Below are 22,498 nucleotides of genomic sequence, written 5' to 3'. Positions count from 1 at the left end.
GTTCAAGCAGGTTTGGGTGACTCTGCCCTTCATCTAATGATAAAGGACTCACCCAAACCGGCTCCACTTTGGTTGTGAGCTAATTATATGAAACCAGATGGAAGATCCCCAGACACACATTCTGAGAGAGTGCACGGCCCTTGGACAAACTGACAAGTTACAAACTTGGGGAGGCAAGAAAACGATGACACAAACAAAACCCAAGGAAGCGCCATGAGTTGGGAGTTTTCCAGGTAGCGTGTCTGGCACCCCACTCAGGTCTCATTCACTTGCTTGCCTCCCCTTTTGGTCTCTTTATTATTTGTAAACACCTTCAAATGGTAAAGGGGGAAAAAACACAACCCAGAGACAATAAAGGAGACATTCTCTCTGAAGTGGAAACTGAGTTATGTCTCCATCCACTGGATCAGAATGTAGGAAGCCCACAACTGCTTCTCAAAGTTTCTTTGAGTTCTGCTAAGTTCTGACCTTTGATATCAAAAACTGTGCTTAAGCTGTAACTTAATTCTCTTAAAGATTTAGTATTTTGTGTATTTATACATGGGTTTCCAAGGTGGCTTGGCCAGAGATGACAATGTGAAAAAAACATAGCACCAAATCCTCATTTTGAGAAGACATTGTCTCTGTGTGAAGAAGATATCCTTGCTAAGACTTGAGTGCTGTTATAAAAGAGGTCTTGACACAGGAAGTCTCATTTCAGCTTTATATACAACCTCAAAACCACGCCAGAGCCGGAGAGTCTTCTGTACTCATCTTCCACCCAGACCACAGGACCCTCTGTCACTCAGTCACACTGAGTAATGCCAAGGTTTCTTCCTTTAGAAATGAACTTTAAAGTTTCTCCATGCTTAAATAAACAGATATACTTGGCCACTTTGGCAGAACTTGCCAATGATACCAGTGATTCAGTGATATCAATGATTCTACAGCCAAGCCACAAAGGATGGCATAAGAAACTGTTTTCACTATTTATCACATTTTACAGAGTTAAGATTGAGAAGTTATACCTAGGGAGTGTCCGAGTGCCCAGAGGTGGAATGAATGCCTTAGGAAGCAGGAAGTCCCACAACTCTGGTAGAATATGTAACCTAGACAGCCACTTGGCACACATCGTGGAGGGAACCTATGCTGAGAAATAGTGGAATTTCATTAAAACAAACAATAAAAGATATTAACACTTTAAAAACAAGTATCTCTAGCTCCTCCAGCCTTCCTATATAATAATATCCTGTTCTAGTGTCTATCACTAGTGTGATTAAACAAAAAATTCTCTCCAACTTGTTTGCCTCTGAATAATAAATTGCAGTCTCCCTGCAACAATGGAATGTCATTTTTAAATCTCCAGAAACAAACATGCTGTTTGTCTCAAATCGTCTATGTACCGAGCCACACTTACCTACCTGTGAGTTAACAGAGCCTCACTGCACACTATTTGCTGGGTGTTGCTTCACTTCTATAGATCTAGGTTTGTGTCCACTAACACTAACCACTGGCAGCTCTGTTTAATCAATAACCAGTCCTCCTGCTCTGGGCTAATAATTTCCCAGTAGGCTCAAAATTCCCTGATCATCAATGATACCTACATAGAGATATTTTCCAGGGGCAATTACTAATTTGTGTGTTGGACAGAGCACCACAATAGTTTCTGGAGATGTGGATTCTAGTTTCTCCTTCATCAGTGACACATAGGACTTTTGGGCAAGTTATGAATTATTCCACATGAAAACAATGAGACAATGAAAAAGCCTTAATTTAGGTCTGTTAGGCTAAAATGAAATAATAAAAGCAGATGGATCCCGTTCTGCAAGTCCATTTAATTCCACAATCAGAGTTCAAAGACCTCTGTAATGAGGTGACATCTGCTTTCAGATCAGAATCTTTTTTCCGATTCTTATAAGGCCAAGAAGTTCTAGTTATTAATTCTATTGCAAAGTAGGGAAGGACCTGGAAGAGCAGCACCTTTGAGGCTCACAGACTGAGTGCTGGGTTGCCCGGTTGAAAGCAAACTCTTTCCACTCCCTTCCCAAGCACGCGCGTGTACACACACACACACACACACACACACACGTGCTGATAACCATGTTATCATTGGTTCATTTGTTCTAGCCAAAAAACCATCTGCTTTTTTCTTATAAGTGATGTCAGAAAGGATGTGCCCTTCAAGATCTCACAGTTAGTAGTGACGGGGCTAAAGACCAGAACCCCAACCACTGCTCTTCAAGCCAAACTTTGCCTTTTCCTAGTCAATCACTGGCTGAGATGACAATAAGTAATGCTCATCTTAAACTCCATAATGTAAAGGGTGTTAACAAAAGGAGAATTTGTTATCAGAGCTGCTGCACAACTCTGTGATGGAGTCAACATGTATCTATGATTGGTGTCCCTAAAGTTGTTTATTGCAGTTTGCATAGCCTTAGCACCCCCTTGGCGGCCTTGTCTCTTATCTGTAAGAACAAGTATCTGAAAATATAGTCACTAGTTGCCTGGGACACGCAACAGGAAAACCCTGGTTTAGCAGTTTTTCATCACTCAGATGTAGATGACAGTGCTAGCTTAAAACCCTGGGGGTGTGGAGCTAGCAGACCACTGTGCTGATTCTTTATTTCTGTTCAAATTTCTTTTATAGTCAGGTAGGATAGGCTTTAAACCCTATGCATTAACTCAGAGCATCTTTGATGCATTTGGTCAATAACAACATGTGTTTTGAGTTGCTGACATGGTTAGAAGCACATGTTTTATGATAGTCTCCTTTCACTGCAGTTTGAACAGCCCAACTGTGGAGATATAAACAGAAATCTTGTTTTTTAAATCCCTTTTAATAGCTCAACCAAATTCAAGGTGGGATGCTGGAAATGATAGAGAGAACACCTGGAAACTAATCTTGGCTGTTTGACCCAGGCAAATTAAACCCTATGTAAATGCTAATTAATCTCAAAGTAGCTCAATATCAACATTCTAGGAGTTTAAAAGCTATGTTTTAAAGAGCCACTTTTCTGATAGTCTTCTAATTCAATAAAGTAGGTAATCTCAATAATGCTTTTTAAAATGACACTTAAAACTACTAATTAAAAAAACATAGAAGCCCCAGTCCATGAAACTCCATCCCTCCAAGCCTTCTGATAAAAAAGTCATTTTAACAGGACTGGATTAGATGATCTGCCTCATTCAGGGCTAAAATGTGGTGATTTTAAAATCTGGGAAGATAAACCCAGATGAAACCACCTTCAGAAGCTTTCTTTGCACAAGGTCCGAGAACTACAGACAGCTGGGCGTCCATGTGTACGGGAGGAACTGCAGTAATACAGACCACAACATACGTTTGTATAAAACTTAAGAACATGCATCAAACCGTTAGAACCTAAACTAGAATCGTATCTCACAGCCACAACACAATAGGCTACGTCACTGCCTGGGTACACAGAATTTGAGGCAATTAGACTAGAGCCGACATCAGGGAGCTCATCTTTAGCCGCATCTCACTCATCCAGCACAGTGCCTGAGATTCAGTGATTATCCAATAAACAGTCATTGAACTGAAATATATTTTATGGAAATACAATTACTTAAAAAAAACTGAGCAGACACTCCGTGTACTAAAATTACTTTATTACAGTTGATTTTTTTTAAACATTTCCTTTGCTATGATACAAAGGATACTTACAAACAAAATATTACATATGACCTTGTTTTCGCTCTTATGTTCTGACAACTTGGTAACAGCTTTAAATGCACAATCTATACAATTAATACAGGTTATATATGAACTATAAGGTATGCTGAACCAGAAGAATACTGACAATATACTGTACAATAAGCCTTACCAGTTAGTGCTGCAAACCATTTCTACCAAAAAGAAAATGCACATCTGTACAGTCACTTTTACCAGCTGGTGCTGACAGTGGGGGAGAGGCTTCTTCTCCATTGGAACCCTTGGGAAGCCTCCACTGTGGGCATCTGTTTGGTCCAAAAATCAAGAGGACTGTGTAGATTTAAAATTAGTCATCGGGAAAGTGGCAGAACATCACTTTCAACATGATAATCTCTCACCAAAAAAAAATCACGTCCCAGCTTTAAAAGACCACGGTCCTTTGTCCACCATGAAAACCCGACAGGCTCAAGGGCTTTGGGAGATGAGAAGATGAAGGCTGCCAAAAAAGGAGGCAATAAACCAAGCCAAAATCTAGGTTTTGCAAAATCTTTTTTTTCCCCTTCACCAAAGGGAACTAGAAATGTACAAATTCATTGATGAATCTCAATGATAACGTATCAGTTAGCTGATAACCCTCATTTTATCTGGACCCCTGACTTGTGGGAATAACTGAAAGAGATTGTGGATTATATACACCATTTTTAGAAAAGAACCTTTTGCTTAGTTAAAATATTCCATTTAGCCACCAAAGCTGGTCCTGGTCTATTACAGGTGTGCATTCATCTTTCAATGGTCTACTCAGAAATGATAAGGTTACAGCTTTTTTTCTTTTTTTAATTTTTTTTTTTAAATAAAAAAGCAATTGACTGAAGCATTTTTCTTTTTTTCGGTAAATAGCAAAAATAAAAATAAAAACCAACCCTGGCATTTGCACAAATAATGCAAATGGAGCGATATGGCCTTTAAGGTAACGGGTTAGTAGAAAGGAAGAGAGAAGTGAAGAAAATTCAGAGAAAATGATGTATTGATTTTTCTTTTTAAAAATTTCTACAATACATGTGCAAAAAAATCATGCTGGTTGAGGAAAACAAAAGTAAATGAGTATATAAAACTAAAATCATAAATAATATGTTTGGATGACTGGTAAAAGCAGAAACCAACCTGGGTTACAAAAAGGATTATACATTCAAGATGCTCTTAAACCCAGTGGGATAACTTATGTTAAAACTGTGTTAATAGTTACGTTAAAAATCTCAAGTTTGTTTTTAAATCTTCACAATACAAGCAAAGCTGTTTTAAAATATACACTATACATATTTCTCATAGTCTCTCCAACCTCATTAATGCGCATTAGGCTATCCTTTTCATATACTAAAACAAGGGGTTTCTGAAAGCTAAATTGTTCAGAGCAACCCATCCATTATTTAAATGTTTAAGGTTTAAATGGGTTAAAATCTTTAGCAGACTTACATAAATAGGATTTAGCAACACAAGTGTTAATTTAAAAAACTCTAAAGCATTTACAAATTATCAGGTTGGAATAGTCTGGGGAAGTTATGTGCACTATACTTCAAAATGTTATTTACATCAGACCATTGCTTTTGTAAAAATTTCCCTAAAAGATAAAAAACAAATTTGGAGAATTAACCCATTCTAACCTAGCAGGGGAGGATCGTAAAAGGAGAGGTAAAACAATAACAAAATTATCTCTTAATAGAAACCCCACATATCCCTCTCCACTTGGATTTTGCCCTATGAAACCACCTGCAATTTCTAATAGGCTCATATATCAAATGTCAAGATAATGTGGTAAAATACCTTGTCAGACAAATTACTGGCCTTGAGTGGACTTAAAAAAAAAATGTTTTTCCCACCTGTGCCTCCGGCTTGGATTATTTTAGACACATGGATGTAATTAATTGGAGGGGCACTCTAAACAGGCACAATTCCCATTTAATATAGAATAAAAGGTATGACATATAAAATGCTTTTGAGAGAAGAGGTGGTGGTTTCTTTGATATTATGAAATGCAAGAAAGCACATTTGGAATGGACACCAAAGAAGAGCTTTCTGGTGACACAACAGGGGCAGTCAGTATCTTGATAAGCTGAATACACTTGTCTATGACTAAACAGGGGTTAGAAGGCTTCCAATATTTCCCCCCAGGTTTGTGTGATATGTGCCAAACAGTCACATGGCCAGTTAGAATCTGCAAACATCAAGCAGTTCCATCCTTTTAAGTCACATAATTCATTCCATGACCATGTGTAATTATAGAAACAATAATGTTCACGCTGAGGCAATGTATTTGAGGGCTCAGAAAAAGCAAAATGTGCCACCGAGAGAAACCTGTTCCCATACAACTGGTCTTCATGCTTTCAAGTGGCCTAATATACCTTTGATGCTAAGCCAAGCCATGCAAAAGCAAAGAGCACACACTTTTCATTAATATTGGTATCTCATTTCTAAACTCCACTGACCTCAGAGTTGCCATAGAAACATAACATGAGTAATGAAAGCATACAAGTGAAGGTTCATGGATTTAAAAAAACGCATTTCCCTCATCTATGTTTACCAGCTTTTAATACCTTAGGCTACAAGGCATATCAAGGGATAATGACAAAGGAACATATGTAGTTCTGGAAATAGGAAAAATGCTCCAGAAATGGGATCAATGTGCCAGTAATAAGCATAGTTCATTTGAAAATTCAGCGAGAGAGCCCAATAAACAGTTCCAAGCCATAATGTTATCACCTGCGTAATTTACACAAACATTAAAACTCTTGCACTTTATAGACAAAACACACTTCTGTAAACATGGCCACTGGGGGAGGGAGGCTCCCTACCTCATTCATGACTGAGGACATGTAATCATATTAAATAAAATGACTCTGCTTCAAACAATTTTAAACCTGACCAATGATTAAACTTAACTTCCCCCTGTTTAACAACACTGAAGCATTAATTCTAAAAATGTCACCTAGGATGGTTTCAGGGTTAGATGCTAGGACCACAACTGGCAATGACAGCCACTCCTCTCTAGCTGGCACAGACTTATAAACTTTAGTACAAAAACGAAAAAAATACAGAAACTAGGTCAATTTGTTAGCTACATATTTACAGATAATTACACGATTTCTTCACTCACAATTGCTAAAAACTATGAGTGAAAAGGAAACTGTGCAGGTTGAATTACCCGTACTTTGGGGGGAATTCTGGGGTATCAAGATACCCTTTTCATTCATTCACAAGTCTCATCTTCTCTCCACTTTTTCATGGCAAACTACCTACAGATGTCTAGATTAATATATCCAATGGGCATCCTGTTTCAGAGAGGATTAACCTTTTTCTCTATTTAAAAAAAGAATCTCTTGTATATTTAAAAATAAACAAACCCAACACAATCAAACAGATACACACGCACGCACACACACACACACATGCACACATCCTCTGAAACTTCAAAAAGTTCTGATTGTTGGGTAACAGTTAACAGTGATGGTGACATAGTAAATGGCTCCCCAGTTTTTATTCTCTGCCTTTATTTTCTTTAAAGGATATCTATTTTGGGGTGGGTGAGAGGGAAGTGCAAGTTTAAGAAACCCACAACAGGCAGATAAGGTGCATACTAATTTATGTACTTATGATCTGAGGACTACTATTAGGCCAAATGGATTCTCTTCCCTTGCATGAGTGAAATTTTGGAAATCTGAATGTAAGTGAGGGAAGAACTAGTCAACTGACTTTAAAAGGGGCTACCAGAATTCAGTAGAAAATATAAACACACAGCAAAGGAAGAGTTCTCAGCTTCACTTTCTTTTTCTAGACAGTGTTTAATAAAACTTCTTTACAAATTAAGTCATTTCCAATGTAGACTTATTGTAGTGATTTAATAAAAGTGCAGACAACATAACCAGACACACAGCAAAATAGACTTCAATCAGTAGTCCTTGCATACAAGAGGCAAGTCTGCTAAGTGTACAGCATACTCTTCATCCTTTAAGGAATCTGAGGATGGAAAATTTCCAGTTCTTAACAACTAAGAGTAAGTGAGGGCCTTTTCAAAGGTAATGCTACAGCCTGGTTGGGGGCACTATCATGACAGATGAAGGAAAACAGATAATCAGTTTCTCTTTAACAATAATGATCTGTATTTTGGTAAGCAACTCCAAGATGACAGCCCAAGTTTTAGATCTGTTCCTTAGAGAAGACAGTTTTTTTTTTTTAAGACATAAGAGCCTCCTCTTTCATCATTATAGGAGATTCACACTTAAACACCTTAAATATATTATTTTCTGACTTGAATACACACTAGACACTTCACATTGTGAGCATGGAACAAAACGCAGGGCCATATAAACTTCCTAGGAAAGGGTTGCAGTGTGGGGCCAAAGCTGTGCTTACAAAGATTTGCCTCTGAAGGGGTGGACAGTACATGAAGAACTCACTATCAGCAAGCAAGAAGAGGCAGCCGAAAGGAGAAAGCCCCTTGCCAACACCAAATCCTTCTCTCCCAGTGGCCATTTCCTGTTGACTTTATTGTTTAGGAGAACCTTAGATGCTTTAGCAGTAATTTCTTTCTTGGATGTTTTGGTCCTTAGCAAAGTTTATAATTATCATCATCATTATTAATGGAACAAAAAGGGTAAGAGGATCAATGGCACCACTATGTATGGATGGAGTGCACATGAAGATTATGTGACTTATCGGTTCTCTTCATCTCTGCAGAGGAATCACCACCAGTGGTTTCTAGTTTCCATGGTTCATTTCTCTCTGCATCACTATCTTTCACTGCATCACGACACAAACTCACAGGAACACTAACTGGTTCCTTCCCCAGCACTACTTTTCTGCATTGCAACTTATGGTTCCACAATTTACTTAACTTTCTTTCCACCCACTCAAGTGCTAAGAAAGGATCAAAAAAGAAAAGACTCCATCTAATGACCACCTTCTCATAAATATCAACCCAGAGTATTCAATTGTTAAGAAACACATGCATTCTTGCCTTAACTGAGGACTGAAATAACAAAACAATATAACAGAACCTTAAGTGCCCTGATGGAAATGTACAGTATGAGTTATATCCATCTATCTATACACACATATAGACACTCATATGTATATACAATATATACATACAAATGATAATAGCTATACCAAAAATGTGCATATTTAACACAGTTTTTAAAAGCCAGTAGATTATGGTATAATACAATTTATTTCCACTAGTGAATGGCACAAATGGAGAAATGCAAAGGAGGTGTTTCAAGTACAATAGAGTCATTTTTCACAGGTGAAAATAAACAGTATTATTCCAGTGTCCAACACAATGTATTCTATAAAAGTTTAAAATGCCAGACATAAAGAAGTAGAAAGTTACTAAAGTCTGCCTTATGGTTTGAAAAAGATACTCAAAGTGTTTTTGATTTTTGAAAAGGGGGAGAGGAAAAATAGGTGGGAGTGGGAGAGAGTCAAGGAGTTTCTTTAGTGTGCTAAATGGTGTTTACTTGATGTCTAGGCAGCTGAAAATCATATTGACTATGCTAAAAAGTTCAATTTACCAATAAACCCTTGGCCTAGAGTACCAAGCATCTCATATCCATGGGTGTGGCTTCAATTCCAGGACTGTTCATCTCTAGGCACAGAAATGACTTAGAAAAGAATGGCAGCTCTGAATAAAATATAAACATATTTTCCAGCTAATGTTGTCTATATAATGAAAATACTTCCAGATACTTTAATTTGGGGTTAGAGCTGACTTTAATAAGGGAAAAATAAGTGCAAAAGGAAGGGAACCCCATTAGGAACAATGTATCAAGCTATGAGGTTTTGCATTTTTCAAATGCGAACTTAAAAAAGGGGGAGAGAGTGAACGTAAGAAACTCACACTGCCGACTCTGGATGCCAGACATAGTGTATACGACTTTCTGATATGCGTGTGTAAAATCTCCCATACTTCTTATTTTCTCAAACACATTTATATATAGTGAACACCAACACTGGGGAGGAGGTAGTAGTACTTTGATCAAATGTTGAAGTCTGTACACTGATTCAGAAAGTGCCTGCTTCTTTCTTTAGGATCTCTCAAAACCTTTCAAATTTTCTTGCTACAAGCTTTACTCTGATGATTCCTACTATGTATGATATTCTTCAGAAGTTAGATCTTACAAACACACACAAATCAATTAATTTGAACCATTTTTGCAAACTATATATACTTTAATTAAAATTAACTTAATGGAATAATCCAGGTATAGTCATGACCTACATGTAAAACTGGTTGCCACACACATCAGATACAACAACCTATTGGATAGACATCTGGAGTCAGTATTCAACCACAATTTTACAAGTACATACGGTCTGCATGAATTCAATAACTCAATTTGACTAATTCAAGTCCACAAGTGGACTTTAACATGTATTATTGGTAGTATTTTTTAGAGTTTTATATGTAAAATTGATCTGCACTTCTATTCCACCCCTCCAGCAGTACAGAGGGGCCAGATCTAGTAAGAATTTTTATAAAAGGTATCAAATTCATTATATTTTTATACATTTTATTAACTCTAAAGCTCTCTCCTATCATTTTCCTCCAAATAGGTAGATACCTCAGTTTGCTTGAAATACTGTATACAACATGAATGCAAAAAGACAGAAAATTAAAAGCCCCTTTCATTAGACAGACAAGCAAGTACATGTCATGTTCACCTAAAAACTGGTGATTTCAAGCCTGGCCAAGAGGACAATGTACCAGAGCGCTACCTGAAACACTGCCTAAAACTGTGTGAGTTCTACTGTGATCTTGGCTTTTAAAAGACTTACATTAATTTTTCTTCCAGTTACCTTTAAATGAATGCCAGAAATTCCTAAAGGGGAGGATTCATGGAGATTAGACTGACATACCTGGGGAAGACTTAAATTTGGTTGAGAAAACCAAGATTTCAACAAACAGATTACTGGTTGGTCATTAGCCTGGACCTAGGTGAAGAGTATCATTGAGAGGGCCTTAGAAAATTCTACCTGGGGGTCCTCTGACTATATGAAAAGCAGGATCCAGAGTTAGCAGCAAGGGTTCTTCAAGACAAGGGAAGGGGCAAAACAGTAACTTGTAAGAAACTCTATCACTGAAAAGAACATTTTTTTTCCTTCAAGTCATACTCACAGCTTCCTACCCACCTTCAACTCAATTTCCACACTAACAGTGGAATACCAAGTAACATCTAACTTTCAGCATTGGGTTGATCCTTCATTGCAAAACAAAATAAAACAAAACAAAACATGCCCCTCTGTGGGAAAAAATAAAAAAGTTAGCGTTTGTCAAGAGATTCCCTGACCACTATAACTTACTTTACTTTTTTTTTCTACTTTGCCAAACTAGCTAGTTCCTTTTCAGTAGTACTTTAGCACTGAGGCTAGAGACTTCTGGAAGTGGTGTTTCCTGTTGTGTGATGTTAACATGATGCCAAATGGTCACTAAGGCTCAAGGAACTAGAAGTTTGTAAACTACTGCAGCAACAAAAACAGCAATTAAAAAAAAAAAAGAGGACCTGCACATGCAGCAAAATCTACAGTGGTGATGAGGATTAGTCAGCAGCTGGCAAAGCCATTGGCTCAGTGACTCCTGGTTCACTATGGCAACTAAACATTTAAATAATTGGCTATTCTACTTGTAAACAGGAAATCCCATAAGCCAAAAGGGGGTAATCAAATTATGTCTATGTAGTGTGGTGAAAATTCCAATAGATGGCAGTTTGCAAATATGGCATCATTCAAATACCTCTGGCATTTGATTTGTATTGGCTATATATCTTTGTTTTTGTACAAAGTAGAAGTACTGTTTGGGGTCTTGGAAGCTATAGAGCTTAGCTAGGATGAGATATCACAGTATAAGCAATGAAACGTCAGGATACAGAGGCTTCATCTCCTCACTCTTGCTGCTGAACATACCTACCATATGAACTTTCAGGGGCCTCTCTCACCCTTCTAGTCTTCCCCTTTAAAGGCTCACGGGTTTGTTGATACAATTCCCACACCACTTGTGATCTCCTTAAGCACCTCCATCTCACCATGCCACAAAGAAGGCACAATTGAATGCACCAAAAAAAAAAAAAAAAAAAAAATTCACTGACAAATCTATGCAGCATTCAGAAAAAGAACTAAATTGTTTCCTGCTCTCTGAAAAAGTCAATGCAACCCTTTAGTGTTCATGGATTTCCATGTTCTTTTTCACTCCAAATGAGGCTGAGAAGTCAGACCAATTTAATAAAGAAAATACGTTGGTAAGGGGATACAGATGTGTTTCAGTAAGAACTTGTTTCAGCATATGCTGCCTGCTGTGAGTGGCTTATAAGAATCTGGGATATGTAGAAAGGCTTTAGATCTTTTCACATCCTTCTTAGGATGTGTCATTGCCCCAAAGTGATGACTCAAGATACACTGCTGCAGTCTATTTTTGCAGTTTTCAAAAATACCCCCTATCTACCCAATTTCTTATAACCACAGGCTTGATACATATATATGGGTGTGTATGTATTTGTATACACACCTACATGACAGTTCCCCTTTTCAAAATTTCTTCAAAAGTTAAAAAAAAAAACAAAAAACCTGGCAGCCAAATACTATGACATCCCAATTAGTAAACACAAAACAGAACGCTTTACAAAAATGAGTAAGATATACCATATGCACTTAGCTTCCACACTGTAGTACCCAAGTGAGGAGGCTGCTGTGACGATGTCTGTAGGCAGTTTCTTTTGGCAGACAGCTCCAGCGGAATCGCCACTCTCAATTATTAAGTTATGTATAAGACATGTGTGACCCATTGGATATTTGAGAAGTGACACTCGTGCTTCTGCTCATGCCCTGCTCCGTCCGTCCCCCAGAAGCTGTCCGCCTTAGAGCCTGAGGGCTATTGCGGACTCCCATACTGCTACCTCGGGGTACCCCTTGCATTGGCCCCGAGGGGTGACCCCACGGCTGGGGTCCACCTTGCATTGGATGGCCCCAAGCTTGTGGTGGGCCACCCATGGGATGACCCCAGTGAGGTCCTGGACCCCCGGTGGGATTGTGAGACCAACCAGAAGCTCCCGGGTAGCTGTGGCTGAATGCCTCAGGGGAGAGATTAGAAAGGACCATGTTACTAAAACCTAGTCTCATGCTTTCAGAGTCAAAAGCTTCAATTTCTCTGGCTTGACGTTCCAGCAGGCTTCGTATTCGTTCTGTGCGTTCATTCTGCAAAGCCAACATTTCTTCTTCAATCTGTTGGGGGTTAGAGGGAAGCAAAAAGAAAGCTGATCTATTTTTTAAAATCTATAAACTAATAAGGAAGTCATAATTAGTCAACTTTGAAGTGAATCATAAAAAAGTTCACAATGGCTATTTTGTGGATGTATATTTAAAAATCAAAGAGATGTACTATAGAAATCATATACAATTTATATTTTTAAGATGTGTAAAACCAAATTCTTAAAAACAAAGGAAATAACCTCTATTGAAATAATAAATCAAGGCAATTATCATCAATGGCTACTAAATCATTACGTAAAACACTGAATCATTAGGTAAAACACTGAAGACACTTGGGACTCTCCTTGGCAAATCTTGTAAATAACAATACCTTAGCCATCTCTGTCTCTAGATTGTCAACTGGATGACTTTTGAGTGAGTGACAGTCACTCAGTCGTGTCCGACTCTTTGCGACCCCATGGACTACAGAGCCTGCCAAGCTCCTCTGTCCATGGAATTCTCCAGGCAAGAATACTGGAGTGGGTTGCCATTCCCTTCTCCAGGGGATCTTCCCAACCCAGGGATCAAATATAGGTCTCCTGCACTGAAGGCAGATTTTTTGCCATCTGAGCCACCAGAAAAGCCTAAAACACTGAATAAAAATGTAAATGGGTGAAGGGAAACTAGCTTTATCAGATGCACCAAAACACTCTATTAAATGTGGTACTGGTGTAGGGACAAATTATTAGTGAAATAGAAATAAAGATCTCAGTTTGTAGAGTTTTAAAGCAGGACAAGAGCATTAATTAATTCAATGGGGAAAAGATGAATTTTTAACAAATAACACAGGCACAATGGCCAACTATCTGGAAGGAAATAAAAATGGAACTCCATCTTACACCACATTCCAGATACACCAAAGCCTTAAGTAAAAAGCAAACAAACACAAACCATAAAGTTTCCATTAAAAAGTTAGGAGACTCTATATACCTAGAAATTAGTGGTTGGCTAGCCATCATAATTAGTTCTGGAAAACTGGAAGGTATTACAAATAAGTGTAGTTGACTGTACATACTTTTTTTTTTAATGTAAAATAATTCATAATAAAGTCAATAGGCAATGAAAAAAGTTCATGGAGAACTTTTTTATGAATGATCAAATTGATAATTGCCTAAACCTACTGACCAATATTAATATCACTTAAAAGGGGGACAGCTAGACATTATATATCTCCTGATGTAATGTAAAAGGAAGTACATAGTAACCCTCATGAAAATTCCTTGCAAAAAACTTTTAAAAAGAGAAGAGAATTTAAATTTAATCATATCTCTGGATCTAATTACCAGCTGATGGGAAATACGAAGTAAAAGAGAGAAGGATACATTTTTAAAGACACTAGAGGACACAATAAGCCCAAACCGGAATTCCTACAGAGCAAATGATCCAATTCAAATGGGAAAAAAAAAACATGGGCGGAAGAGGGTCCTATTATAAACTCATTGACTTAAAAGACAATTAACCAAAAGCAGTATCTGGACCTTGTTTGGACCAAATAAGGAATTTAACATTTATAGTTATGTTGCTATTTTGTTGAAATTTTAACGTAAATGAAATGAGAAAAGTCATCACAGGGCTTCATGTGAGCCAAATGAGGTTTACTTGTTGTTGTATTCTGTTAGTGGTAGTGGTTTAGTCGTTGTGTCTGACTCTTACGACCCCATGGATTGTACCTGCCAGGCTCCTCTGTCCATGGGATTCTCCAGGCAAGAATACTGGAGTGGGTTGCCATTTCCTTCTCCAGGGGATCTTCCCAACCCAGGAATTGAACCCAGGTCTCCTGCATTGCAGGCAGATTTTTTACCAACTGAACTACAAGGGAAGCCCTAACCCTAACCCTACTCTGTTAGTGCCAAACCTAAGGAACAATTAATCTTCAAAGAGAATTACCCAGCATGAAACGACTAATATTCACTCTGGTTCCACCGCTATTTTCAGATGACTGTTTCTTATCTGTATAGCCGTAAGTACAAAGTGCAGAAAATATAGTTGTTAAGATTTTTTGGTTTTTGTACAGAGGGTACCTTGCCTTGGTAGCTGCCAACTGATCCCAAACAGCTTTACTGTCATGCACTTCAGTTGAAACATAAATATTAGCCCTAAAAATCAAGGAGCAACTCAAAATAGATTTATAGATTTATCACTCTACTGTTCCTTTATTATTTGTAATACTAACTAATTGAATGTATTTTCTCTTATCAAATTAATATAAGCCATATTAAAAAAGTAAAATAGAGGGAATTCTTTGGCAGGCCAGTGGTTAGGACTGCACATCCACTGCAGGGGGCACAGGTTTGATTCCTGGTTCAGGGAACTAAGATCCCACATGCTGCATGGATGCCCTTCTCCCCCCACAAAAAAAGTAAAAAAAGAAAAAAAAATTCTACCATATTAATATAACCATTACTAGCATTACTTCAATTCACTTTTATTCAATACATCATAACCATTTTTCTATATTAATACTATCTTTATAGATATCATTTAAATGGTTGAATAAGATTTTATTAAGTGGCTTGGCTATAATTAATTATAGCTCTGTTTTAGATGGTTATGTATTTTAAAACATTATGAAGTATGCTACAATTACCATATTTATGCATCTTATTTTTCCGATATTTGGATTTCTTTCCCTTAGAATAAATTTTCAAAGTCTTCAATACGTAACATTTCCAAAGCTCAATATATACTTCCAAGCTGCTTTGCAAAACGCATTAACTATGTATGAGAGTGACCAGTGCACATCGGTTTTATGCACACATTTCACTAGGCTCTGCAGAATATATCCACGTGGTTCATATACTGAAATAAGACTGTGTAAGATGCTGCTTCGGAGAAGGCAATGGCACCCACTCCAGTACTCTTGCCTGGAAAATCCCATGGACGGAGGAGCCTGGTAGGCTGCAGTCCCTGGGGTCGCTAGGAGTCGGACACGACTGAGCGACTTCACTTTCGCTTTTCCCTTTCATGCATTGGAGAAGGAAATGGCAGCCCACTCCAGTGTTCTTGCCTGGAGAATCCCAGGGATGGGGGAGCCTGGTGGGCTGCCATCTATGGGATCGCACAGAGTCGGATACGACTGAGCGACTGAACTGAACTGAAGATACTGCTTAGCACTAACTCTGAACCACTAGGTGGAGCTAAAAATACAAATACATAGCCCTATTCCAGTACTTCAAATCATATCTAAACTACTTATAATACCCTATACAATGTAAATACTATGTAAATAGTTCCTGGGGCTTGCAGCAAACTGCAGTTTTGCTTTCTGGAACTTTTGGGAACTTTCTGGAATTTTCTTTCCCCCGAATACTTTTATCATAATCTGTTAGTTGAATTCATGAATGCAGAACCCACTGGTGTGGGGCAGCTGACTATAAATAGTGCCAATATTTCTCTTACAACACCATGGGAGTTTCCATTTTAGTAATAATTTTTTTAATAAATCATTTATTTATTATTTTAGGCTGCACTGGGTCTTCATTGCTGGGCTTCACTGCGTGGGCTTTCTCTAGCTGCAGCAAGTAGGGGCTGCAATCCAGCAGTTGTGTGCGGGCTTCTCACTGTGTTGGCTTCTACTGTCGCAGAGCACCGGCTCTAAGTGTGTGGGCTTCAGCAGTTGTAGCACTCAGGCTTCACTGGCCTCGCAGCATACGGGGTGTTCTCGGACCAGGGCATAAACCCATGTTCCCTGCATTGGCAGGTGCATTCTTGACCACTGGACCATCACAAAAGTCCAATGATAACTTCTTGAAGCATAAGAGACAATATTTTAGACTGAATTTGAATAAGCAAGTTGGAATCAGATTTATGAAACCTGTACATGGGACAAACTAGACTTTTCTCAAAACTTATATGCATTTCTAGCTTTCCCATTATGAATGGGAAACATAAGTGAGATAATTTTTAGAGGCAAGTACGCCTCGGAGAAGCCAGTGATAAGAGTTGTGACAGAAAGGAATATTTTATTTAAGTATTCTATTAGTAATATCCTATTTATATTTTAAGAATATATTTTTAATTTAGTAAGGCATTCTATTTTTATCAGAAGAACTACTGGAAGTAGAGGAAAATCTATGGACCAATGGTCTAGAAACCATGACAACTTTTAATAAATTAGGCAAGTACTAACATACAAAGGATCATTGGACCTAAGACTAATCAATCACCTGCTGGGAACTTATGGCTCAGGAATTCTGAACATAGCTCTGAATCCTGGGTACAACTTGTATTCTATTACTTCTCATGACAAAACTTTCCTTTATCTTTCAAAATTTAAAAATCTCTGTCCATTAGCTTTTCCCCCAAATATGCACACAAAACACAGCTATAATACCTTAAAGACTGGAAATTAATTTGGGGCTTCTAGTTCTATTCTCTAATATATATGACAAAGAATAAGTTAAAAGAGAGAAGAGAGAGGGGAAAAAAAGATACATCTAGAAGTAACATTTTCAGCTTGTGCAGAACAAGTTTTACCTTCTGTGCCCTAGTACTCTTCCACCAGTCTGTATAGTTCCAGGCCCAGGATATAACAGTAAAGTATATATTCCAAATCCTTTGCCTCTGCCTCTCTCAGGCAACTACTAAAGTTCTTTTTCTTCTAAGAAAAGAAGTTTTTTATCTAAGTTTTTCACCAACCTCTTTAGGTAGAGCTAGGTACACAAAAAAAGTGAGGAACACAGAACCAGAGGTACTCAATCACAATTCAACTCTCTTCACATAACCCCATATCCTTCCTCTAGCATTAACTCGAAGAAGGCAATGGCACCCCACTCCAGTACTCTTGCCTGGAAATTCCCATGGACGGAGGAGCCTGGCAGGCTGCAGTCCATGGGATCGCTAAGAATCAGACACGACTGAGCGACTTCACTTTGACCTTTCGCTTTCATGCACTGGAGAAGGAAATGGCAACCCACTCCAGTGTTCTTGCCTGGAGAATCCCAGGGACGGGGGAGCCTGGTGGGCTGTAGTCTATGGGGTGGCACAGAGTTGGACATGACTGAAGCGACTTAGCAGCAGCAGCATTAACTACTTAATTATATCCCCCTGATGTTTAGAATTCATTAAGGTTCATTACTGAATCAATAATTTTAAAGAAAAACACTACAAAATTAGAATTAAGGAAATATTTTATGGTGAAAACAACCAAAAGCCACCTCTCTTAATATGAAAATGTATTTATAAAATACTTCTGATGAAAGCAAATGTTAGCACAAATAACATCCTTCTATCATCTATACCTTTTGCTCTAAGAGTGCCCTGCGGAGGGAGACTCTCTGTTCAAGCTCCCGAAGCTCTCGATCATGCTGTGCCTCCGCTTGCATCTTGATTTTGCTCTGATATGCATTTAACAGCTCCAGTTCCTGCTGCAGCTGCATCTTCAAAACCTGGCACTCTGCTTCCTGTGCTTCATCCAAACGCAGCTGAAAGAGAAAAAAAACAAATATATCCTACTGTGAACTATTTATTCAAGACCTATGGAAAGGAGGTGTGAGAAAAGGCAGACTACTCTTTTATAGGATACACAATTGTTCTCTCTTATATCTTGGAGTAAACATCTCTGAAAAAGGAAGGCACAGTAACCAATGATGATAACGAGAAGATAAAAGCTATCATACGCTATTTGGAGGATGTCTGAATAACCATATTTTTCTTAAGAAAAATCTAGAATCTGATTAAGTGATATAAGACCCTGAATCTCTTCTCTGCAATGAAAATAATTATAGAACAGGGACCAGCGAACTACAGCTCCAGACCAAATCTGGACAGTTGCCTGTTTTAATTAATTAATTTTATAATTAAGAATGCTAATTAAGAATGATTTTTATATTTTATATGGCTATAAGTACTCACATAATATCCTCAATTTTGTATTCTGTCCCACAAATTCTAAAATATTTACTATCTGGCCCTTTAAGAAAAAGTTCACAAAACTTACATAGAAAATACTTTGTATTTGCCTCCATTAAAATGTGACCATTTAGATTTCTAATACAGTACTACTTTTTGCCCAATGCCTAACAATGCTGTTGCTCTAATCTAGGTATACTCTTGGTATTGATATGTGCTAAACACCTGAGAGGCACTGGCAAGGAGCCTATTTAGAATCTCATGTCTAAGTGTATCAATGAGAATTTTATATAAATCATGCCTACTTCCAAAGAATGCAGAGACAGGAAAAATACAGATAACCACTACTATTTCCCAGGCTGTAGGAGAGCTACCACTTCCTATTAGTGTTTTAATTACTGAGACTTCTTTCAGGGGGTGGAAGGAAAGTGGCCCTGAATTTGTTTTGCCTAAATAACACAAACTCACTGCTTGGGTGGAGAGCATTTCATTAATGCTGTGGTCGTATTGTTCAGCCAAGATGGCTAACTTCCGGGTCTGCTCCTCCTTGAGCCGTTTCAGAACAGCTTTGTGCTCGCTCTTTGGTGTAGTCTCCAATAAGTGATTTCTTAATGCTTTGTACTGTCTGGTTTGGATTTTACAGGTGTCCTGAAACTGCTTTTTTATTTGGAGTTCTTTAGACTGAGAAGGGAAAAAAAAAGATATATATAATTTTTAACATATGGCATTTGGTATACCTTATGCTTATATGAAAAAAAAGGCTACTAGGAGAAAGGGAGAGGGAAAAACAAAATAGTTAGATCATAAGGTTGCAGGTACAGTATGTTTCTACTTGGCTATTAGGTCAAACCATTAGATTCTATGTATTACAAAAGCTCTAATTTAGAACATTAGAATACCAAGTACCTCATTTTTCATATGACTTCAAGTAGTATTCATTATTTTGGTAACAGTTACAAATAAATATTAAAATTAATTTAGATTGCTATATATATTGATGACAGAAAATTAAATTTCTTCTCATGCATTAACAATAGTAGATACAAAAGATTTTATTGGCCAGACAATATCTTATCAGATTTCTAAGGCAGAAAATAAGCATATTTATTGTTCCTTACCTGAGACACGTTGCTCCAATTTCTTTTAATGACAATCTGAACTCTAACTACATAGTCTGTGACAGACCCCACAAAAGCAGGCTATCATTATTATAACTGACTAACTCCAGTACTCTTGCCTGGAAAATCCCATGGACAGGGGAGCCTGGTGGGCTGCAGTCCATGGGGTCGCTAAGAGTTAGACACGACTGAGCGACTTCACTTTCACTTTTCACTTTCATGCACTGGAGAAGGAAATGGCAACCCACTCCAGTGTTATTGCCTGGAGAATCCCAGGGACGGGGGAATCTGGTGGCTGCCGTCTATGGGGTCACACAGAGTCGGAAACGACGGGAGTGACTTAGCAGCAGCAACATTATTATAATTATCTTTCCCATAAGGGGAATAAACTGTGGGGCAAGGGAGGGGACAGCCCTTCTTGAGGTGATGATAAAAGACTTGAACTACATAAACATTTGGGAGATAAAACAATTTGAGTTCATAGACAAAGGGGTTTGGCTTTAGTTTTTGGTTAATCGCAGGTTAGTTATTTCTATGAACTCAGTTCTGAACAAAATTTGAGAAGATGAGATATATTTCTATAAGGTATATTGTTCAAGCCCAAAAGTGAGAATTTACTCATGTACTTCACAAGGCAGAAGCTATAGCTGAAATACTGACTGGTTGATTCAGTGTGCAATAAATGCATATAAAACCAAAGTAACATACTTTTCAAGGAAGTAACTATTCATCCTCTCCACCACCTCTGCCAATAAATACCAAAGTATCAAATACACACTTTCCACATTTTGTACCAACCAAGTCATTAAGTTACAGCCATGCTGTGAAAGGTCAAAAAATGCCTAGCTACAAAGAGAAACTCTTAGTTCAGCTATGTTTAGTGGTGCCACTCTTAAATACTGTTCTTGGTTAACAATATTGAAAGAATATTCAAGTTACCCAGGAATGGGACAATGACATTTAGCCATTCTTTTCTACCTCTGTATAACAGCCTTCAGTCTTTTAAAAGTTTTTATTTTTAAATATTGTGTCAAGAAAGCACTGTAATTAGTGTCCACACCACTAGTCAAATGAGAGGGAAAAAAAAAAAAACCCTGAAAAATGTGCTTTTTCTTTAAGAAGAGTAATGCTTGTACCAAGAATAAACTATACCCCTTAATGTTTGACTCAAGTGAATTCAAGAGGAATGTTAAGTTACAGTTGTTTCTACTCATCTAACATTGACAAATCATCATCTGGATGGCAGATGAAGAAACAGCAGAGCAGGCAACAGGTGTCAATCACCTATTCCATTGACATGGGTACCCCAGAACTCCCCAAATCCCAGTTAAATTCACTTCAGTCCAGTTCAGTTGCTCAGTCATGTCCGACTCTTTGCGACCCCATAAATCACAGCATGCCAGGCCTCCCTGTCCATCACCAACTCCTGGAGTTTACCCAAACTCACGTGCATTGAGTCGGTGATACCATCCAGCCATCTCATCCTCTGTCATCCCCTTCTCCTCCTGCCCCCAATCCCTCCCAGCATTAGAGTCTTTTCCAGTGAGTCAACTCTTCACATGAGGTGGCCAAAGTACTGGAATTTCAGCTTCAGCATCAGTCCTTCCAGAGAACACCCAGGACTGATCTCTTTCAGAATGGACTGGTTGGATCTCCTTGCAGTCCAAGGGACTCTCAAGAGTCTTCTCCAGCACCACAGTTTAAAAGCATCAATTCTTTGGCGCTCAGCTTTCTTCACAGTCCAACTCTCACATCCATACATGACCACTGGAAAAACCATAGCCTTGACTAGACGGACCTTTGTTGACAAAGTAATGTCTCTGCTTTTTAATATGCTGTCTAGGTTGTTCATAACTCTCCTTCCAAGCAGTAAGCATCTTTTAATTTTATGGCTGCAATCACCATCTGCAGTGATTTTGGAGCCCAGAAAAATAAAGTCTGACACTGTTTCCCCTGTTTCCCCAACTATTTCCCATGAAGTGATGGGACCAGATGCCATGATCTTATTTTTCTGAATGCTGAGCTTTAGGCCAACTTTTTCACTCTCCTCTTTCACTTTCATCAAGAGGCTCTTTAGTTCCTCTTCACTTTCTGCCATAAGGGTGGTGTCATCTGCATATCTGAGGTTACTGATATTTCTCCTGGCAATCTTGATTCCAGCTTGTGCTTCTTCCAGCCCACGGTCTTCTTCCAGCCCAGTATTTCTCATGATGTACTCTGCATATAACTTAAATAAGCAGGGTGACAATATACAGCCTTGATGTACTCCTTTTCTTATTTGGAACCAGTCTGTTGTTCCATGTCCAGTTCTAACTGTTGCTTCCTGACCTGCATATAGGTTTCTCAAGAGGCAGGTCAGGTGGTCTGGTATGCCCATCTCTTTCAGAATTTTCCACAGTTTATTGTGATCCACACAATCAAAGGCTTTGGCATAGTCAATAAAGCAGAAATAGATGTTTTTCTGGAACTCTCTTGCTTTTTCCATGATCCAGCAGATGTTGGCAGTTTGATCTCTGGTTCCTCTGCCTTTTCTAAAACCAGCTTGAACATCTGGAAGTTCATGGTTCACATATTGCTGAAGCCTGGCTTG

General features: G+C 38.3%; 1 protein-coding gene across 2 annotated transcripts in view; it reads right to left on the bottom strand.

Annotated features, from left to right (window-relative positions):
* Nucleotides 1-3,585: 3,585 nt before the first annotated feature.
* The window catches only part of TAOK1 (TAO kinase 1), a 110,292-nt gene continuing 91,379 nt past the window's right edge, over nt 3,586-22,498 (bottom strand). For both annotated transcript variants that reach the window (XM_019981136.2, XM_070772785.1), the window contains 3 exons: nt 19,259-19,471; nt 18,181-18,363; nt 3,586-12,913 (listed from right to left, as the gene is read on the bottom strand). In XM_019981136.2, the coding sequence (XP_019836695.1) occupies nt 12,452-12,913; nt 18,181-18,363; nt 19,259-19,471 (858 nt within the window). In that variant the 3' untranslated portion in view covers nt 3,586-12,451. The remainder of the gene's footprint in view (nt 12,914-18,180; nt 18,364-19,258; nt 19,472-22,498) is intronic.

The sequence above is a fragment of the Bos indicus genome, chromosome 19 (genome assembly GCF_029378745.1).
Source record: "Bos indicus isolate NIAB-ARS_2022 breed Sahiwal x Tharparkar chromosome 19, NIAB-ARS_B.indTharparkar_mat_pri_1.0, whole genome shotgun sequence".
Taxonomy (NCBI): Eukaryota; Metazoa; Chordata; class Mammalia; order Artiodactyla; family Bovidae; genus Bos; species Bos indicus.
This window is presented reverse-complemented; position numbering and strand designations above follow the sequence as displayed.